The sequence below is a fragment of the Heteronotia binoei genome, unplaced genomic scaffold (assembly GCF_032191835.1).
Source record: "Heteronotia binoei isolate CCM8104 ecotype False Entrance Well unplaced genomic scaffold, APGP_CSIRO_Hbin_v1 Chromosome633, whole genome shotgun sequence".
In the NCBI taxonomy this organism is placed as follows: domain Eukaryota; kingdom Metazoa; phylum Chordata; class Lepidosauria; order Squamata; family Gekkonidae; genus Heteronotia; species Heteronotia binoei.
Window position 1 is genome coordinate 170,187 of NW_026799980.1, and position 13,704 is coordinate 183,890.

Consider the following 13,704-nt stretch of genomic DNA (forward strand, 5'->3'; position numbering starts at 1 on the left):
GGCCACTTTTAAGCAGATGGCTGAAAAGTTCCGGATAACAGAGAACCCACTGAACCCTTTGGATTAACTGGAGTGAAAACTCTCCCCTGGCACATCGTCGGGGCATGGATCCCCACTACACATCCAGGAGTTATTCATCACCCCGCGGAAGTGGGAGCCACGAACCTCCACCACCCTGATGGATGAGACTCCGGCACGCCACGAGACCCTCTTAACGAGGCCGAGCCAGGGGGGAAAGAGCGGCAACCCTGGGGGAAAAGGAAATGACTGCCCGGATCGGGAGGACAATGAGAGAGGAGAACCAACGTCAGACGATGACCGGGGCCGCGGATTGAAGTCGGAGGAGGAGAATGGGAGCCCTCCCAAGGAGAAAGATATTCTAAAGAAAGTGAGGGGGGAAATGGCGACCATGGCCCAAGAACTGCGGGACGAGATCCAGGCGAACGCCAGGTTCATAGCCTGGGAAGTACAGCGGCAGATCGACTGAGTGCGGCTACGAGATTTCGGGAGAAGTCCACCAGCTCCCCCCACACCGGCACCTCTGCAGCCAGCGCCTCTGCCGCCCATGCCCGCTCCACCTGCCCCAACGGCCCCAGCAGGCCTGCCAGCAGCGCCGGCTCCTCCAGTGGTCCCGGCCCCACCCGGAGGACCGGTGCCCGGGCCTGGGCTCCCAGGACCATGAGACTTCGGACGGAGTCAGGAAATGGATGCCACCTTTGACGGCAACCCTGAGGAGGTAGAATACTTTGCCATACAAGCAAACAGCTACATGCACTACTGGGGGAACACTTTCCCTGACGACCCGAGCAGAGTAGACTACCTCGGATCCAAACTGAAAGGGGCCGCTAGACACTGGTACGTGAGCCTGTACGAAACCCAGGGCCCCAAACTGGATAGTGTGGTCGGTTTCCTACAAGCCCTACTACTTCAGTATGAAGACCCTCTCCAGGATACCCAGGCCATCACGGCCCTGCGAGATATGCAAAAAGGGTCAAAATCGGTGAGAGAGTACACCGCCGACTTCAGGGCACAATGCGCCAAAGTCTGCGGCTGGAGCGAGATGATGAAGATCGAGGTGTACCAATGTGGCCTCAACGCCAGCCTCCTGGATCGCGCCCTTCAGCAAGCTCGCCCTACAAAGCTGGTGGGTTGGGTGCAGCTGGCAGGAGAAGTAGAAACCAACATGAAACACATGGCCCTCTAGCAACAACTGCAGCAAGGTGGAAAGGGGGGACGTGAGGCTCGGCAAGGAGGCAAAACTGATGGAAAGAAGGGAACGACCCAAGGGGGAACCCCAAGCCCAACACAGGTTGCAAGTGCTTCCGCTGTGGTGACCCCGACCATCTTCCTGCCAACTGCCCGAAGAAGCCTCGAGTCCCCCCCTTAATTTGAAACCGACAGTGGCGGGGCCAAAGAAGACCCCCATCAAGCCGAAGGAATCGAGTCTCAGTAGCACCACAACTTCGATGGTGCTTGACAAGGATACTATAATTTTAGACAACCTGAGTGAGGAGTCGTGGGGGATCAAGCCGGTGGAAAATGAGAGCGACCTGCACTGAGAGGTGCCGGGAGGCAGGTCATGGATCTAATGGCACTGTTACGGGTGAGAATAACTGGATCTTTATTCTTTATCCCTTTGACTTTGATAAACCTGAAGCTTATCGCTTCATGCACACCCGAGCTCTGATTGACTCGGGGTGCACGAGAGAGATTATCACCCCAAGATTGGTGGACGCTCTCGGACTTTCGCGATCGCCCCTACCCCACCCAATCCAGTTCAAGCAGATGGATGGGTCAATAATGCGAGGAGAACCCTGCATAGAGGAGACTCAGGGATTGCCGGTGGGGATAGATGAGCATTGGGACGTGGAGGTCTTCGTGATCACCCCCTCCTCATCATTTGAAGTGGTACTAGGGGTTGGGTGGCTGGCCAGGCACCAGCCGGACATACAATGGTAGACGCAGACCATAGACTTCACCAACAACCGGTGCAAAAACCACTATTGGTCAGAGAAGTGGGGACCCAACTCACCCCCCAGGAATGAAAAAATGTGCGTGTCAGTGGAAGAGATCCAATCTGTTCCCCAGGAGTACAGGGACTTGCACAGGGTGTTTAGTGAGGAGGAGGCAAGCGAATTGCCCCCGCATTGAAGCACCGATTGTGCCATCGAACTCATCCCTGGCTAGGAGCTACCTAAGGCCAAGCTGTATTCGATGGGGTGGGCAGAGAAAGCGGAACTGCAAAAGTTCATAGACAAAAACCTAAAGAGGGGCCACCGCTCCACATGCCGCGCACGTCCTTTTCTAGAAAAAGAAGGATGGGAGTCTTAGACTTTGTACAGATTTTCACGGGATAAACGGGATTTCGATGTCAAATGCTTACCCCATCCCCCTAATCAAGGATCTGCTAAGCACTGTCTCAGAAGGGTCCATCTTTACCAAATTGGACCTAAGGGATGCTTACTTTAGGGTGCGGATTAAGGAGGGGGATGAGTGGAAGACCGCCTTTAACACTCCAATGGGACAATTCAAGTATCTCGTAATGCCGTTCAGACTATGGGGGGGCCCAGGGGTGTTCATGAACTTTATCAATGAAGTCCTAAGAGAGTACCTGTACAAGGGGGGTGGGGTGTACCTGGATGACATCATTATTTATTTGAACGACTTACCCTCCCATGTCCAGTTAGTAAGAAAAGTGCTCACCACTTTATACAAGCACAAGCTGTATGCTAAGCTGTCCAAGTGTGAGTTTCACAAAAAGGAACTCGACTACATAGGGTTCCGGGTTTCTGGGAAAGGATTGGCGATGGACCCAGCCAAAATACAGGCGGTGCTGGACTGGGAACCTCCAAGGACACGTAGACAGCTCCAATCCTTCCTCAGGTTTCCAAATTTTTACAGGAGGTTCATTCAGGGGTTCGCCCAAGTAATGCTGCCACTGACAGACTTATTAAAAATCAAAGGGAAGGTCCCCGAAGCGAAAAAGTCCAGAGCTAAATTGAAATGGTCCCTGGCTTGCCAGAAAGCCTTTGACAAACTCAAGCACTTGTTTACTAGTGAGCTGGTCATAACACACACGGATGAGCTTAAGCCCTTCGTGGTTCAATGCGATGCTTCTAACGTGGCCATAGGAGCAATATTAATGCAAAAAGATTCAGAAGGGCAGTTGAGACCATGTGCTTACATTTCCAAGAAATTCTCCCATGAGCAGCGCAACTGGTCGGTGTGGGACAAGGAAGTATTCGCAGTAACTTTCGCATTGAAAACATAGCAGTCATGGCTAGAAGGGGCTAGAGTGCCATCTTGACCGACTATAAAGACTTGGAAGCGCTCACCGGGCACAGAAAACTGACTGAAAAACAGATCCAGTGGGCGGGATTCTTTGCTAAGTTTGATTTCACTCTCAAACATATTCCGGGGTCGAAAAACTTTCAGGCAGACTGCTCTCAGAACCTCCTGTGAAATCTCCACTCTCCACCTTGGTCTCTTCAGCATGCACATCCTTTATGCTAGACAGGTTCCTTTCCTTGCTAGGAACATCGACAGCCTCTTGCTGCACTTGGGGAAAGCTACACCCCTCTTCCCCTTGGGGACACCCTACTCCAGGGCTTGAGATAGGCTGGTCCTCCCCCTCCTGGGTGACTGCCCTCTCTTCGTCCTCAGTAACCTGGGCTATTTCCCCCTCCCTGGTTGGTGGTGAGGTGGCTTCCTTAAAGTTGCCTTCCTCCCCCCACTTTCCTCTGAGGGTTTGGCTGCAGGTTACAGCATTGATAGAGTACTGGCCAACCAACAAATCCTGGCCCAATAACACTGGAACTGTTTGTTCCTTCATTACCCCACATTCAGAATAGGATTTACCTTCTTGTGGAGCCAAACCCCTGAACTGCTTTCGGGAGTGGTCTGGCCCCAGTTTAAACCTTTTAAATACAGTGGCTTTATAGGCCGCAAAAGTTATCCCCCCATCTTCCATAGGCATGCTGTGATAGATGGCTGAGAGTTCTCCAGTCAGGAGGCTACAGAGGTGAGACATATAGTCCTCCTCTGCAATCCCCCACTGTTTGGCTGCCCTCTCAAAGTTGGAGAGGTATATGGAGGGGTCTTCTCCCTCTTGGTACACTGCAAAGTCCTTGGGGGTGACTTGGATCTCTTTGCTTAGTTCAGCTTCCAGATGTAGCACCTCAAGCTCATGGCGACATTGCTCTTCCTGCTCCCGTCTGTGGATCTCAGCTCTCTCTCTTTCCTCCCGTCTGCGGATCTCAGCTCGTCTCAGCTCCCTCTCTCGTTCCTCCTGTCTGCGGATCTCATCCCTCTCTGCTTGTCGTTCCTCTCTCTCTCGTTCCTCCCGTCTGTGGTCTCGGTCCGCCTCGATACGCATTCTCTCCAGTTCCATCTGTAGCCGCAAAATTGCTTCTGACTGGGTAGGGGGCACTTTTGCAGGTGCCCCTGCATGCTTATGATACTCCAACAGGAGGTCTGTCATATCTACTACAGTCATGTTGTCACACTCCAGCTTGTGCTTTGCACACTCTTCCTGGAGCTGTGGCTTTGTCATCTCCAGGATTTCCAGCCTCTTAGCACGCTCCATCCTAACTAACTAAACTTTCCCTACTCCAGTTGACCCGAAAATAAAACAAAACCGCTGTTGCTTCCTCTGGGTGCTTGCACATATAAAAAAAAACAAAAATGCCTGGCCAATCAAGTTCTCTGTTTGTTCTTATCCCACCGCTGCCGCCAAGTGTGACGGAACCGGCCCGATTCTGCCTTCAGACCCGGTCCCGTCAGCTCCCTATTGAGTCGCCAACTCCTGGAGGGAGCTATTTCTCCTCCTGCCCCTTGGGCGCGCTGCCACCACCTGCTCAGTCCCGGGGTTCAGATTGAGAGGAACAGGACTCCCAATCCCCCTCTCCAGCTGTGAGGCCAGGCCTCAAGGTCCTCTGCCACCCTGCACTTGGGTTTCACAGAGACCTCAGCACTTCTTTGGGGCACCCCTGGAGGATTGGCACCTTATCCAACTGCATGCCTTCTCCCTTCCCCGGGGCCCCCTTCTCAACACAGCGTGGTCTAAAGCGGTTTGGGGATCTATGTGGTACAGAGATTGACTGCCAGCATTTAAACAGTAAAAATATATTTATTTAAAAAGAGAAAAAGATAGGAACAGAAAAACAAAACAAAAACAGTTGCGTTTAAAAGGTTAGCACAGCACAGCACACGCACAGCAAACAGCCTGACAAACAAAATGTGTTATAAACGCGTCCTGCTGGCCCTGATCTAAACTTGCCCTGTCTTGTGAATTACTTACTTAGTCTGCCTGCCTGGGGCCTCCCAGGCAGGAGCCTCCATTGCTCACCACATGCTCGCTCGAGCGCTGGCTTCCAACTGCCCTTCTCTGCCTGCTAACACACATGCCAAGAACAAAAGCACTTCCTGCCTCTCTAGGAGATTTTCCCCCTAGCGTTGTTGGTTTGGCTCTGGAAGGGAGGGGGGGAGTGAGGGGAAGGCTACAAAGCCTGCTGAGGGATTTACTGACCCCTGCCAAATGAAGCACCACCACTGACTAAAATGGCGTTTCTCCACACGCTCTCCAGGCTGCCACAGCATGAAAGCCAGCAAGAGGAGGTGGTAGACTCCCTCATCCCCCTTCAGCTGTAGCGAGAGTAGTGACCACCCACTCAGGGAAAAAAACAGCGGTGGAGCCATGGGGGGGTAATAGACTGATTGTAGAGGCTGAGCGCAAGGGAGAAGAAAGGCCAGAGGGACTCCTAAAAGGGGCCGGAGGGTTTTGGTATCTGGTTGGAAAGCTTTACGTCCCAAAAACCCTTCACTGAGAGGTTTTACAGCACTGCCATAGTAGCAAAATATCTGGTCATTTTGGGTATGTGAAAATGCTGCACGTGGTCAATAGAAAATTCTGGTGGCCACACATGAAAAAGGACATTTCCAAATTTGTGGCCTCATGCCCGGTCTGTATAATGATGAAAAAGTGTGGGGGGGAAGCCGCCCGGTCTCCTCCAGCCAACCCCTACGGCTGAGCAGCCCTGGTCAGTGATGTCTATGGATTTCATAGTGGAGCTACCAGTGTCCCAGGGCCGAACTGTGATTCTAGTGGTGGTGGACACATTTTCAAAGCAAGCACACTTCATTCTTTCAACACGTGGTCAAAGTCCACTCATTCCCAGACAAGGCCATTAGCGACCGCGGGCCATAGTTCGTTGCCAACTTCTGGTGGGAGTTTTGTAAGTTGATGGGCATGGAGCAAGGGCTGAGCTCTGCCTATCACCCACAGACGGACGGGCAGACGGAACGAGTTAACGGCCTTCTGGAACAATATTTGTGTTGTTATGTGAACTATCAACAGTCAAATTGGATGGAGCTGCTCCCCTTCGCTGAATACAGCTATAACAATAGTCTCCATAGCTCCACGAAGGCCACACCGTTCAAAATCGTGAACGGCTATGAGGGAAAACCCTTCCCCCTACTACCCAGCAACAACGGGGCTCCACCCACTACTTGCCAGCAATGGTGGGAGACTCTGGGGAAGGGTTGGGCAGTTATCCAGGACAACTTAGAGATGGCAAAAAGGGACTACAAAGCCCAGTTTGACAAAAAGCACTCCCCAGAGTGGGATTTTAAAGTGGGGGATACAGTGTTCCTGTCCACCAAAAACTTGTCATTGCCACAGACGTCTCGGAAGCTGGCTTATAAATACTTGGGTCCTTTCAAAATAAAGAGAGTGATAAACAAAGTAACGGTGGAACTAGAACTGCCTAAATTGTTTAGTAAAATCCACCCTGTTTTCCATTGCAGCCTTCTTTGGAAAGATCCAGGGGCTACGACTTGGCACCCCCACCCTCCAGAGCCCAAACCTATTCAAGTGAAGGGTCAGAGTCATCATGAGGTGCAGGAGGTGCTGGATGCCAAGATGAAGAAAGGGGTCCTATATTATTTGGTGCCTCCCAGCTGCGATGAGTGGGTGAAATCCTCAGACCTCTGGGCTCCCCTCCTTCTCAAAAGATTTTACCTACTTCACCCAGACAAACCCCTAGCACGAGCTTAGGGGGGCAGTATGTCGAGCAATGTGAATCTTTCTTTCTATAATCTAATGCTAATGAAATATTGCCATTGAATGTGTCTGTGAAGCTTCATGACTGTTACTAACCAGTCAAGATGGGCACATCAAAGCAGGGAATATTTAGGGGGTAGTTTGCACCTCTCGCTTTTACTAACAAATGCAAGAATTTGCTCTTTGAAGATAAAGCACCTCCAGGGATGGTTCTCAGGCTGACCTCAAGGAAGGAAACCACAAGAGACATAAGAGATTGCCGTGTGAATCTTCACATGTGAATGTAGCATTGTTTAGAGAATGTAGCTTTGTTTAGAAAACGCTTTGATGTGTCACCTTTAAGTATGCCTTTCACTGTTACTATGTATCAGTTCCAATCCTCAGCTCAAACCTGGATTATTGAATAAATCATACTTTGTTTCAAATCAAGGACTGATTACTTTGAGATCCACTCGCTTGACACTAGCAGATACGTAGAAGAATATAGAAGGCACTGAGATACCTGCCCAAATGGTTTACAATCTGAGTAACAGACAGAAAAATACAAGAGGAAGAGAGCTAGTGCAGCTTAAGAGGCTAACAGCACAATCCTAAGGAGGGGAGGGCAAAGTGCTTTGGAAGCGAACTAATTGCTACATCGGGGTAAGTGTGAGTTGCGCCATTCTAAGTTCCTCCATGCCAGCACAAATGGGAATTACACCCGACTACGGCCACCTCAGCATATGCCCACCCATGGCTGCCAGCAGAGAGGTGCTGCACTCAGCCTGCAGCACGACTGGGGTGTAGGCAGCCATGCTGGCATTGTTGGGGGTGGCCCCTTGGGCATGGCTAGCATTAGTTGGCATCCTAAGACCTTTCAGCCTGGGAATGCCCCCCACAAGAGATGTAAAGTGGGGTAGGGCGGTGGGGTAGGGCGGGATATAAATCGAATAAAGTAAAGTATAAAGTAAAGTAAAGTTACACCAAGGAAAATGCTGGCATATCCCATTGACGAGGGGTCCCCAACCCCCGGGCTGTGGACTGGTACTGGTCCATGACCTGTTAGCAACTGGGCCGTGAGTTGTATAATTATTTTATTATATACTACAATGTAGTAATATTAATAAGACAACATTGGATTTATATCCTGCCCTCCACTCCGAATGTCAGAGTCTCAGAGGGGCTCACAATCTCCTTTACCTTTCTTCCCCACAACATACACCCTGTGAGGTGGGTGGCGCTGAGAGAGTTCTGACAGAAGTTGCGTTTTGAAGGACAACTCTGCAAGAGCTATGGCTGACCCAAGGCCATTCCAGCAGCTGCAAGTGGAGGAGTGGGGAATCAAACCCGGATCTCCTAGATAAGAGTCCATACACTTAACCACCACACCAAACCAATAGAATCATAGAATTGTAGAGTTGGAAGGGACCTCCAGGGTCATCTAGTCCAACCCCAGGCACAATGCAGGAAACCCACAAATACCTCCCCCCAAATTCACAGGATCCTCATTGCTGTCAGATGGCCATCTAGCCACTGTTTAAAAACCTCCAAGGAAGGAAAGCCCACCACCTCCCGAAGAAGCCTGTTCCACTGAGTTACCACTCTAACAGTCAGGAAGTTCTTCCTAATGTTGAACCGGAAACTCTTGATTTAATTTCAACCCATTGGTTCTGGTCCTCAGGGGTCATTTTGTTGACAAATAGGTGGTGGAGCTCATCCAGGAATTGTTATGCAGCTGCACATACTATTCAATGGACAAAGAGGTGGAACTTTTGGTGGTGGAGGCTGCACAGTGAGGGCACTTAGAAATTACTGAGTGAGTGTTTTGACTTGCAAGGAGGAGAGCAAAGTTTCTCCTCTGTGGCTAACCTCTCCCGTTTAAAAGTCCCAAAAGGTACCCAACCCCCAGAGGCTCACCGCTCAAGGGTGGTCGCACATGGACAGGTAAGTATGACTGCACACCTCAAACTTGCCTCCCCCCTCCCCTTGCTCAAAGCTGGGCAGAGTGACAGTGTCTCCAGCACTTGACTTGGGCAGCGAGTTCAGGCAGGGGGCAGTTGCCACGGCCCCTACATGCCACTGGAAGGCCCCCCTCCGTCTGTCCTCTGCCTTGGTCCCACCCCTGGCAGGGCACCAGATGGAGGGGGGTGGTCTGGCAGCTGCTCTGATGCCTGTGGGGAGGTAGGCCAGAGACTGTCCCTTGCCAAAATACAGACTCACACTGCAGCTGCCAGGGCTAATGACTTGCAAGCACTCTGGGAACCCCTTCAGGTGCTCTTGGTCTCTGTTTTCCAGGTGGGAGCTTTTGTTTGTGGAAATTCACCCCCCCCCCCCACTCAGTCAGCTTTTCCTGCCCTCCTCTGTAAGTGGAGCATCACACCCTGCAAGACTGTCCAAGTTGTACCTGGGATGCTGTTGCACTTGGTTCCAGCACAATAAAGTCTGAGATATGCCCTAATTTCTTTCTCCTGCTTGGTGTTTGCTGAATGTTCCCTGTGCCCCTCTCCCTCCTCACCCCCTCTGCCACTCTGTCAGTAGGCTCCACGGGGGAATGTCTTGGAGGCCAGGCTCGCTTGTTTCAGGGGAGGGGGAGGATGGTAGGAACCTATGAGCTGCCTTGCCATGAGGCTGGACAGGGGAGTGGGAAGAGACTATGAGCCACCTTGCTGTGCAGCTGGATGGGGGATGGCTGCCAACCCCACAGGGCTGTTGTGCTCATGGCACAACCTTCAGTGGGGGGGGGCTCTAATGGAATGGGAGCATGGCTGGTGCCTCTTACTCTGTGTTCTGTGGCCCCAGGGGCAGGAGTTCCATGCACACAGCAGGGGGCATCACAGTGACACGGAGGGTCTCAGAGGCCATGTTGGGGGAGCCTTAGCAGGGGGCAGACTTCTATTCTTCACCGGGTGAATGCCCATGTCCCATGCTGGCATGCAGGGAAAGCAGATGACTTTGACGCCTGTCTGTAATGGGCACAGTTCTCTGTCAGGGGGCGGGGTGGGAGGGGCAAAGCTTCTCTGGGGCTGCCTCTCCCCACTCCTGAGTGTCATGTGCAAAAGCGCCTGCACCAGACTGTCCAATCCAGTAGCCTAGGGATACCCCACCCCTCCTGCTGCCTCCACCTTGGCCGCTAGCTGGGAGTCTGCACTCCAGTGGAGTTAACATGGTGACAGTTTCACATGCAGCAAGCTATGCTTCTTCTCTCCCCCCGCCCCCGCCCCCAAATGCCCAAGTGTGCCAAAGTCCTTAGGAAGTGGACTAGCGGCACCTCACTTGAGCCCATATTCAAGCAGCCAGTCTCCATGTAAGTCAGGATTTGGCTGCCTGAGACTTAGTTGTGATCCAGGAGGTCATTGGGTTAAATTTCATCTCAGCTGCAAAATGCCCTAGGTTACTTTAGAAAAGCTGCTTTCTCTTTCCACCACAGTTCTCAACAGCAGTATGACCTACAAATCAGTGGTATGCTCTCCTTGCAAAAGGTCCCAAGTTCAATCACTGGCAAATAGAGGTTCTCTGGTAAAAGCTGAGCTGTTGGAAAAGACTTTTCTGTGCCAGAGATCCTGGAGAGCCAGTGCTAGACAGAGTACAGTGCATTGAGCTAGATCAGGAATGGGGAACCTTTTTTCTGCCAAGGGCCATATGGGCATTTATAACATCATTTGCGGGCCATTAAAAACTATCAACTTAAAAAACAGTGCTCCGCTGAGGAAGAATGATTCAGGCCAGCAAAATTAATGCAAATAATTGTTTTTCTATTTGAAGTCATGTGGGGAGAGCCTAATCTGGCACACACGCACACGGCCCACAGCCCTAGGCATAGGTCCAGGGCTTTTTTGTAGAAAAAGCCCAGCAGGAACTCAGTAGCATATTAGACCACATCCCCTAATATTAGCATATTAGGTCACACACTCATTAGCATATTAGGCCACACCATCTGGGATAATCAAGTGCAAACTGAACTGTGACAGTAACTTTTCTAGGCCATGCAGCAATTCTGGCCGGCCAACCAGGCCCCGGGGAGGCTGCCGCACAGCACATCTGGGCCCTGTGATCCCTGCCTGGCCCTGGGGAGGCTGCTGCACAGCGCAGCGGGGCCCACAATCCTCACTGGCCAGTCAGGCCCCAGGAAGGCTGCCACATGGCTTGGTTCAGTCCAGCATTCCCCGAGGGCCGCACCAAGTGTTCTTGGGATGTAGGTTCCCCACCTCTGAGCTAGACAAACTTCTTTGATTGCTGAATTATTTTGTCAGAGATGCTTTAGTCTTGTTGAGCACTATATTGAAGAATATATCTTTATCCTTGTGAGAAATTCTAGGCTAACACAATAAGAATAATGTGATGGGGTTTTTTTGTTGCTGTTGTTTCAGTTCAGTGTTGAGAGGACAGCAGAACCTGTACAGCCAAGAACAATCCTAACGTTTCCCCACATCTATGGCCCAAAGCCAATTGTGACATCATCAGAAATTGTTAACTACACTGATTACACCTTGAAGACAACAGAAGAAATAACCAAGGGGAAACCAACTGCTCTAGATGAGAAAAGGATAAACATACGAGTCAATGAAGAATTAGTTCTCCCTCAAAATGGTATGCAGCTTGCCAAGCCATATATTGTTGCTTCCTACTAAAATTAGTGGCCGCACTGAATTTCCTCTTTGGCTAATCCTAGCATAGATGTGTTCAACTGGTAAGGTAATAAACCTTACTATAGCTTAGATTTAGGTGTGGGGTTAACACTATCAGTTTAGAGCTTCACTGCAAATATTTGACCTATCAAGCCTTTTAACAGTATTTGATGTTGAAACTTGGAGCCTCAAGCAAATTCTCTGTGTAATTGGTCACATCAGAACACACTTCCACCTGATGGCTCATCACCCTTATTGATTTCTATCCCTACCCATAGTCATCCTTTTAACAATGCAATCTATTCCAGTGACAATACCAATTGTTATGTTGTCTTGGGGTTTTTCCAGCAGACATAGTGATGCTTCTGCATGGTTTATATGTAAATTTATTTTTAATCTGAAATATAATTTTCCAGCTTCTTCAGGGCACAGTGCCAACACTCCAACTACTTAGTGCTGAACCAAGGAAGAAAGTAGTAAAGTTTTTCAATAAGCACTGGGAGAGGATGTTGCCATAGATTGCTAGGCATAGTGCTGTGTATATTCTTTCCACGTCAACATTTTCTTCATATCTGCATTTATTTGCATTCTTCAAACAATTTATATTACCAGGAAATTCTGTTATGAGAGATGTTTTATGAAGAATATGAAGGTGGAGTACAGCAGGTACTGAAGAGCATCAATACTGGAAATAGGTGACCAATAGAAGAGCTGCTGGGATAGTATGGAAGAAGAATTGTGATAGATGCTGAAGAACTTCATCCTTGATCCCTGAAGGGCTTCACTAGCTCCATGTGGGGATCTGAGCCTCTTCCATATAATGAGTTGGACCCAAAGCTTGTCTTCTGTTAGAAGAAGGGTACCTTCACCAGCAGAGAGTGGGAAGGGATTTTCACTGATCCTGCCATCTGATGCTGACTCTCACATCAAACATAGCACTTCTACTGAGTGTTTCCTGGTCACTTTTCCAGGTGGCACATTGGACTCTGACAGGAAGAAGTGTGTGGGGGGAGGATGGTCCATTCTACAAATAATGCTTCATTGATTGTATTTTGAATCTGTCAATATCCATAGGTTTCTAAGATGTTGCCTGCACAAGTAAGGTTTTTCAGAATGTGCAACTATATACTAGGTGCTATATTCTGCTCTTGATTGGTGATCTCATGGATTATGAAATATACATAAGTCTGAATATGTAGCAAAGCAGACTATCAATGATTCTGATTTTCCGGTGATACAAAGTATATCTATTAAGAGCAGTAGAATATCAAATGTGGGCCATTAAACTACTTCCATGAAACAAAAAGTCTTTAGACTTGCAATTCTCAAAGAGTAGTTCATGAAGAAGATATGCACATTAAATGTTCAAAGATAAAGTAGGAGAAAATCCACTGGGATATGCATTTTTCCAAAAGATTATGTGCCTAGGACCAAAGAAGTATTATATGAAGCCATAGTTTGTTTGTTTGTTTGCTTGTTTCCCCTGCTGGGCACTTGGTGCCAGAAGTAAGAGCCCCTCGGGACTTGCTCCCCACCTCACTGGGTAAGGGATAAAATGATCAGAGTAGTGTTATTTCACCAGTGGTTTGTGGGGGGGCTCCCACTTATTCTACACCTCTCATGTCTCTTCATAGTGCCAGACTAGAGTCAAGCTCAACAGGGTCTTTTTTCCCTGCTGATTCCGCCAAGCCCATTCCCTTGGCTGTGGTTTTGCAAGATAGTAGGTAGGGAAAGTGGGAATCTCATTCATCCATTCATGCATATGACTTATTAGATGATGAGTCATTTGGCTACTTAAGTTTTGGGGCAGAAATGCCCCCATATCGAGTTAATGACTAGGGTCAGTTGTCCATGGCTCATCCATGATTTTAAAGACCAATCGCCAATCACAGTATAACACACATGATCCATGATGTTTTGCACCAGATGGTATGTGCATTATCAGAAAGGTAATCATTATGAGATTCTCCACTGAGTGAAGGAAGTGCAAAATTTATTTAAAAACTGAAAATGAAAAAGGAGGGGGGGGGATATGCAACA

General features: G+C 49.5%; 1 protein-coding gene across 1 annotated transcript in view; it reads left to right on the forward strand.

Moving 5' to 3' along the window:
- LOC132590481 (synaptotagmin-13-like) overlaps positions 1-13,704 on the forward strand; it is a 37,248-nt gene that overhangs the window by 9,778 nt on the left and 13,766 nt on the right. The window contains exon 2 of the mRNA XM_060263390.1: positions 11,407-11,626. Coding sequence (XP_060119373.1) covers positions 11,407-11,626 — 220 coding nt within the window. The remainder of the gene's footprint in view (positions 1-11,406; positions 11,627-13,704) is intronic.